Below are 8,292 nucleotides of genomic sequence, written 5' to 3'. Positions count from 1 at the left end.
CCTGCTGATAGACTCTATGTCACTTACTTTGGTGGAAATGAGGCTGCAGGACTGCAACCAGACCTGGAGTGCAAGCAGATCTGGTTGGATTTGGGGTAAGGCTTTTCACTGAGGAAGGGGCATATTTTGATGAGCAATAACAAAATTTGTTTAGGTTGGATACTATGAATAAAATATTCACAGAAACAGAATGGAATAGGCTGCTCAGGGCAGTGGTGGAGTCACCATCCCTGGAGGGATTTAAAGGCTGTGTAGCTGTGGCCCTTGGGGACATGGTTTAGTGGTGGGCTTGGCAGTGCTGGGGTAATGGTTGGACTTGATGATCTAAAAGGTCTTTTCCAACCTAAATGTTTCTATGACTTTATGATGGCCTGTGCAGTGTAGCAGGACACATATTCCAGGAGATTTTAACAAAATTGAAATGTCAGAAATAATGTCTTCAGGGTGGTGGAGCTTCAAAACCAAAGGGAAGTACTGGTATTAGACAGAAGATACCAAGAGCTTTCTTTTCAAAATCTCATGTGTAAGCTTCACACATGCCCCGCTGGGTCAGATGGGTGGGCTGTCCTGCCCAGTGTGCTGCTGCTGACAGCACTTGAGAAAGTCATGGAATCACAGAACCATGGAATGGTTTGGTTTGGAAGGGACCTTAGAGTTCATCTGGTTCCAGCCTCTCTGCCACAGGCAGGGACACCTTCCACTAGACCAGGTTGCTCCAAGCCCCATTGAACCTGGCCTAGAATACTTTCAGCGATGGGGCAACCACAGCTTCTCTGGACAACCTGTGCCAGTGCCTCAGCACCTTCTCAGGGAAGAATTTCTTCCTAATATCTAATCTAAACCTGCCCTCTGTTAGTTGAAAGCCCTTTTCCTGTCACTCCAAGCCCTGCTAAACTGTTCCTTTCCAGATTTCTTGTAGGCCCTTTTTACTTAAAGGCTGAAACAAGGTGATCCTGGAGCCTTCTCTTCTCCAGGCTGAACAATCAAATTCTCTCAGCCTTTGTTAATAGGAGAGTTTCTTGTTCCTGTCTTCTTGCCAGTGGTTTTGCTGAGGTGTTGTTTAAGCCTCTGCCTTCAGCTGGGACAAGTGCCAGGTGCCAGTGTTCACTTGATTCCCCTCAGCAGTGATCCTGAACATTAATCTCGTGGACTGGTCTGTCTCAGGACTCTAAGAATTCATTGGCTCATCCAGGGAATTAGTGAACTAAGGTTTTTCTGGTATAGCCCCTAGTTTGGGCAATTCTTGCCTTGCTGTTAGTCTCTGTTTTCACTAAGTTTCTTATTACAGGCTGGATGAGGCTAGGATTCTGCCTGGCAATATGAAGGATAACTTCTGGGAAATGGGAGACACGGGTCCCTGTGGCCCTTGCAGTGAGATCCACTATGACCGGATCGGGGGCAGAGATGCTTCACACCTGGTCAATCAGGATGACCCCAATGTCCTGGAGATCTGGAACCTGGTGTTCATACAGTTCAATAGGTGAGCCAGACCTGCTTCCATCTTCCAGGTGAGCCAGGCTGCTCCAGATTGACGTGGGAGGTTGTTTGGGCTGCATGCTCTTTTAACTGCCCCTGGCTTGCTCACCATTCCCAGTTGTCCAGGAGCTGTGGACTTTGTGATGCTCTGTCCCCTGGCTCACCTGACCCAGAGGGGGTCAGTCACACTGCCTTTGGGGACAAACTGGGAGTATTTTCTCTGTTTATCTGCCAGGAGTTCAGTAGTGTATAAGTGCCATCTGGCCCTGGGTCTAAGATGTTGTTAAGGGTCTTACTAACTATATTTTGTCAAAGTTGTCCTTTGTGTGACGTATGTATGGCGTATGCCATAAATTTGATGGAACCAAATTTCATGGAGATGAGGAGAGAGATGGGGTTCCCTGTGCAGAGCTTCCATCCATAACAGCTCATCTTTCTTTGACAGGGAAGCTGATGGGACACTGAAATCCCTTCCTAAGAAAAGTATTGATACTGGGATGGGCCTGGAGAGGCTGGTCTCTGTGCTGCAGAACAAGATGTCCAACTATGACACTGACCTTTTCCTTCCTTACTTTGAAGCCATCCAAAAGGTACGAACTGGAGCTTAACCCAGCTGCATCCATTCCCTGAATCCACAGGTGATTTCGCTGCGCTCTGTCCCTCTTTGTCCCTCTTCTCTCCTGGGCTCTTAATGTTGTGATAAATTAGATTTTCTTCCCTCTGGTCTTGAAGAGCCTTTGGCCATAGAAATGTGGGCTGTGGCACCATGCAGGCCCTGCAGATTTCCACCTTTCCTGGCTTCACTGAGCAACTTCTTTCCAATGGCAGCAGGCAGTGGGATGGGCTTGGCTTCCGAGTCCCTTTCCTATTATTCTTCCATGCTGCTGCCTCCCACTGTCTGTAATCGTCCCCTTTGCCCACTGCCTTCTCCTCTCTACGCAGGGCACAGGTGCCAGGCCATACCTGGGGCAGGTTGGGGCTGAGGATGCTGATGGTATAGACATGGCATACCGCGTCCTGGCTGACCACGCACGGACCATCACACTGGCCCTCTCTGACGGGGGCAGGCCTGACAACACTGGCAGAGGGTAAGAAGGAGCTGCCACAATGCTGCCACCCCCATTCTGTTCATCACAGCTTCTCTGAGGCTCTGGGATCTCCTCTGTCTGTGGGGTGTTCCTGGATTTGTCATTAAAGCAGTGGATAGCAGAATGCTTGCTCAGGATGTTTGACACTTGAATCCGTCTTGTAAGGTTCACCCAAAAGGCTACAACACAAAGGTCTGAGGGTTCTTGTGAGTACCAGTGGTGCTGTGCCAGCCCCTCTGTGGGCAGTCAGGCACAAAGCCCTGCTTAGTGCAGTGCTCATGGTGAAAAAGCAAGGACATTTGGGCCAGGGGTCTGTGCTGTGAGTGCTGCTGGAGTCAGTGAGCACACACTAAGTCTGGGTCACGGAGTTGGGAAATGGCACCTCACCTCTGTCTTGCTGCTGCTGTGAGAGAAGATGTGGGAGGAAAGCCCTATGGTCTTGGTCCTGGTAGGGGATGCTGGTAGGTGTAGCCCCTGAGAACAACTCAGAGATGTAATGTTTGCTTGGGGGGGCTCTGCTGTGTCCTAGGTATGTGCTGAGGCGGATTCTCCGACGGGCTGTGCGCTACTCACATGAGAAGCTCAATGCTCCCAAGGGTTTCTTTGCTACTCTGGTTGATGTGGTGGTGCAGTCACTGGTAAGGTCTCCTGCTCCACTCTGTTTGTGGAAGAGTTTCTCTGCTTAGGTGTGCAGATCTCCATGCTGAAGGGGTCATCTTCTTGGGTCTGCAGGGAGATGCCTTTCCTGAGCTGAAGAAGGACCCAGATATGGTGAAGGACATTATCAACGAAGAAGAGGATCAGTTCCTGAAAACATTGAGCAGAGGACGTCGCATCCTAGACAGGAAGATCCAGAGCCTGGGGGACAGTAAAATCATCCCTGGTAAGGCTGTGGCTTCTGTCCGGACTCACTAAAAAGCATTATCTGGGATCATGTCAGGGCTTAGCTGGGCTGGGAACTGAGAGGTGGTGAACAGTGTGAGGGGGCAGATTTGCAGTTAAAAGATGTCTCTCAGAGCTGAGCCACCTGTCTTTCCTCTGGGCTGTGTTGACTTGCTCAGGTTTCTGAGCTGCCCAGACACAGACCCCTCTGCTGTCAGGGAGAAGCCTTTTAGATGTTCATGTTCTCCAGACCTGTTCGCTGTCCTGCCGTAGTGCAAAGCCAGTTGGGTGGGACAGAGCCGGTGTGAGAGCAGGGAAAGGAGCAGTGTCTTGTGGAACAGGAGCGCTGACTGCTCTGCTCTTTCCCCGCAGGGGACAGTATGACACCTATGGTTTTCCTGCGGATCTCACTGGGCTGATTGCGGAGGAGAAGGGCCTTGTCGTGGACATGGATGGCTTTGAAGAAGAGCGGAAAAATGCACAGGTGGGTAATAGTTCCAGGGAAGCTGGTCTATGAGTGGGCAGGGAGGACTCCCTTCCTTGTAGTTTGCAGTCATGAGTTGTTCTTTCCTACTGAGTCTGCTTATACCCCATGTGCCCCGCTGTCCCATGGGAAAAACCAGGACAACTGCAGTTGTTGTGGGACATGTCTTTTCTGTACAGCTGGGGTTGGTTTTGTTCATTAGCAAAGCCTGGGGCCTTGGGCTCGGCCTTCAGACAGAGTTGGTGGAGTGCTGGGAGCACCTCCCTACTGTCCTGTTCTGGATAGGGAAATTATTCCCTGTCCGAGGAGCAGTGTCCAGACAGGCCTGCAGCTTGGATGCCTCTCCCAGTGTGTTAGCTGCAGCAGCAGGGAGTGGTGTTGACCAGCTGGGTACTTGCCTTACCCTTCCTGGGCTCAGGCCCATTTGATCTGCATGCTAGAACTGCCTGCTCTGAAGCTAGAAAAGACAGGAGCACTCCAGCTGCTGTCACACAGCTTCTCAGGGCAGAGTTCTAAACCAAGGAGTGCTCAGGGATGCAAGTGAGGTGTGCAGCTAGGCTAATGTGCACTGGCCAGTGCTGAGGTGGGTTTTCTCAAACGTTGGTGCTTGTCATTGGCAGCTCAAATCCCAGGGCAAGGGTGCTGGAGGGGAGGACCTCCTCATGCTGGACATCTATGCCATTGAAGAGCTAAGGGCCCAAGGGCTGGAGGTGACTGATGACTCGCCAAAATACAGCTATGCTTCAGATCCGAGCGGTACCTATGGTATGAAAAAACCTTCTCAGAATCATCTGCTTCTGCTAAACTTTCCCTGGCATGTACCTCAGAGAGATCCCCTCTGGGTTCACCTTTCCTGGGCTGTGGAAGTGGGAGTGGAAAGGTGTGCAGGTGAATTGCCTGCTTGCTAGAAGTGGAGCAGGGAAGGAGAATAGGCTGTTCAGGGGCTACTGTACTGCTCAGATCCATTGTTGCCAAGTTAAGGGGATTCCTGTTCCTTGCAACTTTGTGTCTCCACACTCCTATGTTGGTGTTTCTCAGCTGCTCTTTTGCTGGTGCTGCATGAGACTGCAATTTCTGCTTGGCCTGTTACAGGGTCCTTGGCTCACTTGCTCTGGCACTTCCTGCTAGTTCTTTGATTGGTGGAGGTTCAGGAGGCTGCCAGCTCATAGCCATGTGTGCTGCTTACTTTCGCTGCACAGGTGTGGAAGGCAATGACAGTTCTGCTTTGGAGGGCACTGAATGAAATTCTCAGCTAACCATTGCCTTACTCCTTTCTCCTTACCCCCCTGCAAATGTGAGCTCCTGCAGTAGCTGGGAGGTGTTGCTATGAAGTTCTGCTCCCATGTGTTGTCTGCAAGGTTTTCCTATTCTACTGACACTGCCTGTCATCCTGGTGGCAGATTTCGGGAGCCTCGTGGCCACGGTGAAAGCCATCCGCAGGGAGAAGAAGTTTGTGGAGGAGGTGTCCACTGGCCAGGAGTGTGGGATAGTGCTGGACCGGACCTGCTTCTACGCTGAGCAGGGTGGGCAGATCTATGACCAGGGCTACATGGTCAAGGATGACGACAGCAGGGAGGATGTGAGTGGGCCTGAGAGCCTTTTGCTAGATTCAGTCTGACCTGGGGCCTGGATGGAGGAGAAGAAGGGGCTAAGCAAGATCCATCAATTTCACATCCACATCAGGTTTCAGGCATTGCACAGGTTCCCTTTCTGGAGGTGCAGCATGGCACAGATGTGCTGGAGTTTTGTTCCCCTTGCTTCCTGGGGAGCTGAACTCTGTGCCGCTGTCTCCAGAATGCGTGTGTCTGTTGTGGTGGTGCTGGGATTGCTGAACCCAAGGGCAGTGCTTTCAAGTCATGATGGGGGGCTGAGGTGGGGAACTCTATCTGTGCTCCTTAAACATGTCCCACCTTCATTCACTTCTCTGCTTTGCTGCGTGCTGTGCCTGAGGACACTCAGCTTCCTCCAGCACACATATCTGCTCTGGCTCTCAGCTGAGACCTTCCTCCAGTTGTAGCTCAGACCTCTGGCTGGAGATCTGTCTCCCTTAGCCTCTGACCCTGCTCACGTGGGGCATTTCCCTGTTTGTACAGAAAACAGAATTCACCGTGAAGAATGTGCAGGTCCGAGGAGGCTATGTGCTTCACATAGGAACTCTGTATGGGAACTTGAAAGTAGGAGATCAGGTCCACCTGTCTATTGATGAGGTGAGTTAAGACATGGTGTAACATATGGGCTTGTATCTTTTCCCTGGATTTTGTCTCCTTTTCATCAGTCCGGGGGCCACTCTGGGGGCCTGGTGCATGGGGCCTGCTCTCCCTGCAGCATATGATCAAGGAATGTGACCCTTCCAGTCTGGCTGACTCCAGCTCTTTCATGCTTGGCACGTGGCTCTCTCCTACAAAAAGGCAGATAACACCGAGGTAGTCAGAGCCGTGCTTGCTGGGTTTGCTGATCAGCAGCAGAAACACATTTTGGGTCATGACTGGAAGGTAGAACATGTATGGTGCCCCACTGCATAGGGACAAGAGCGGAGAGCCTGGATGCCTGCTCCACTCCAGACATTGCTCCCATGGGTTCAGCTTGCTGAGGGAGTCCTGGGTTGAGCCTGGTCTGCAAAATGCATTTCCCTTCCCTGTAGAGGCAGCACCTTTGAAGGAATAGGGAAGGATTCCATCTTAAAGTGCCTTTCCCTGCTGAGGAACAGAGATCATTTTCTGATCTGGTCTGTCCTTGGCTTCTCTCCACACACAGGACTGCTGGAGAAAAGCCATGCACAGATATGGTGGGGAACACCTTGCTCATTTAGCTGGAGGTCCAAGGCAGCAAAGTGTGATCAGTTGTTTCTGGTCTCCTGAGCTAGTTGTGGATTCTGTTGGAGCAGGGCATTAACCTCCTCTTCTGCTGTGGGAAGCAGTCATGGCTCTGCAGTGCAGGACCCCATCTAACAGTGGCTTCCTCCATCAGACCAGGCGGAGGCCAGTCATGAGCAACCACACAGCCACCCACATCCTCAACTTTGCCCTGCGCTCGGTGCTGGGGGAGGCTGACCAGAGAGGGTCCCTGGTCGCACCGGACAGGCTGCGCTTCGACTTCACAGCCAAGGGAGCCTTGTCCACCCAGGAAATCAAGGAAGTTGAAGGGATCGCCAACCAGATGATTGAGGAGTCAAAGGTGGGTACAGCTGCCAAGTTGGATATGCTCAGGAGAAAAACATCTTCATCCAGCTTTTGGATGATCTGGGGCACCGGGAGTTTGACCTAGCAGGTGTCTTCTGAGCTGCTGGTGCAGTACTGTGCACAGGTCTGCATCACCTCAGAGTGTTTTGAGTGGGGAAGCCCTGTGTGGATTGGTCTGTTCATTGGTCCCAAGCTCTGTCTAGGGCTGGAGTGTTCCCATGTGTGCTATAGTCTCAAGTTAGCTACAAGAGCCAGAAGGTTTGGCAGAGTAGTTTTGCAGGCCTGACTAGATTTAGAGTGTACACCCAGACACCCCAGTGATGTGTCTCCAGTGGCAAGAGAGTTGCTCTGTGTGGTGCCAGTCCTCTGTCAGAGCAGACTCTGGAGGACCCTGGAGTCTCTGCTTGGTACCACTTGCATGTACAGTAGCACACAGGGAGTGCGAGCAGGTGGTATTGGGAATTTTGAAGATGGAGCATCTGCCAATGACTTGTGATCCCTGCAGCTCAGCAAACCCCTGCTCAGGTGAGGCACAAAGCTTCACTTTTAATATCTTTCAGAGAAAGTTGGGATTCCTGGGGAATGTGGGCCCTCAGCCACAGCTGACAGGACTGTTTTATGTTCATCCCTTTCCTGTCCTCTGCAGACTGTATATGCCAAGGACTGCCCTCTCGCAGCAGCCAAAGCTATCCAAGGACTGAGGGCAGTTTTTGACGAAACCTACCCTGATCCTGTCCGTGTGGTCTCCATTGGCATCCCCGTGGAGGAGCTGCTGGCTGACCCCTCTGGCCCCGGGGGCTCCATCACCTCTATTGAGTTCTGTGGAGGGACGTGAGTATCTGGACAGGCAGTGGAAGGCAGCAGGGTGGCTGAGAAGGAGTCCCTGTGGAGCCCAAGCTCTGCTGAGAGTGCTGTGTATACTAGGCACAGCCAGGGCAGAGCTGGAGGTGGTGGTGGTAATGTGCCTTTGCATTCCCAGTTGTTGGTCAATCTGTGTTTAAAGTCAACTTTTGCAGTCAGAAAACTGCCTGTGTTTTGCCTGCCCACAGGCAGAGTCTCTGGCAGCGCTGGAAGCACTGCCCTTGCCACCCTTCCCTTGCTCATTTGCTTTTAGCAGCTCAGTTGGGTTTTCTGCCTGTCCCCACACTTGCAGCATCATCCCGGCAGGGTGTTTGTTTCTGTG

General features: G+C 51.8%; 1 protein-coding gene across 1 annotated transcript in view; it reads left to right on the top strand.

The window, feature by feature from the left end:
* The window catches only part of AARS (alanyl-tRNA synthetase), a 13,860-nt gene that overhangs the window by 1,381 nt on the left and 4,187 nt on the right, over positions 1 to 8,292 (top strand). Inside the window, exons 3-15 of the mRNA XM_009074161.1 lie at positions 1 to 95; positions 1,289 to 1,480; positions 1,922 to 2,066; positions 2,419 to 2,564; positions 3,094 to 3,202; positions 3,297 to 3,447; positions 3,720 to 3,750; positions 3,819 to 3,930; positions 4,551 to 4,695; positions 5,331 to 5,509; positions 6,024 to 6,137; positions 6,898 to 7,104; positions 7,756 to 7,940. The exon at positions 1 to 95 is cut by the window's left edge and continues 60 nt beyond it. Coding sequence (XP_009072409.1) covers positions 1 to 95; positions 1,289 to 1,480; positions 1,922 to 2,066; positions 2,419 to 2,564; positions 3,094 to 3,202; positions 3,297 to 3,447; positions 3,720 to 3,750; positions 3,819 to 3,930; positions 4,551 to 4,695; positions 5,331 to 5,509; positions 6,024 to 6,137; positions 6,898 to 7,104; positions 7,756 to 7,940 — 1,811 coding nt within the window. The remainder of the gene's footprint in view (positions 96 to 1,288; positions 1,481 to 1,921; positions 2,067 to 2,418; positions 2,565 to 3,093; positions 3,203 to 3,296; positions 3,448 to 3,719; positions 3,751 to 3,818; positions 3,931 to 4,550; positions 4,696 to 5,330; positions 5,510 to 6,023; positions 6,138 to 6,897; positions 7,105 to 7,755; positions 7,941 to 8,292) is intronic.

The sequence above is a fragment of the Acanthisitta chloris genome, unplaced genomic scaffold (genome assembly GCF_000695815.1).
Source record: "Acanthisitta chloris isolate BGI_N310 unplaced genomic scaffold, ASM69581v1 scaffold34584, whole genome shotgun sequence".
Classification (NCBI taxonomy): domain Eukaryota; kingdom Metazoa; phylum Chordata; class Aves; order Passeriformes; family Acanthisittidae; genus Acanthisitta; species Acanthisitta chloris.
This window is presented reverse-complemented; position numbering and strand designations above follow the sequence as displayed.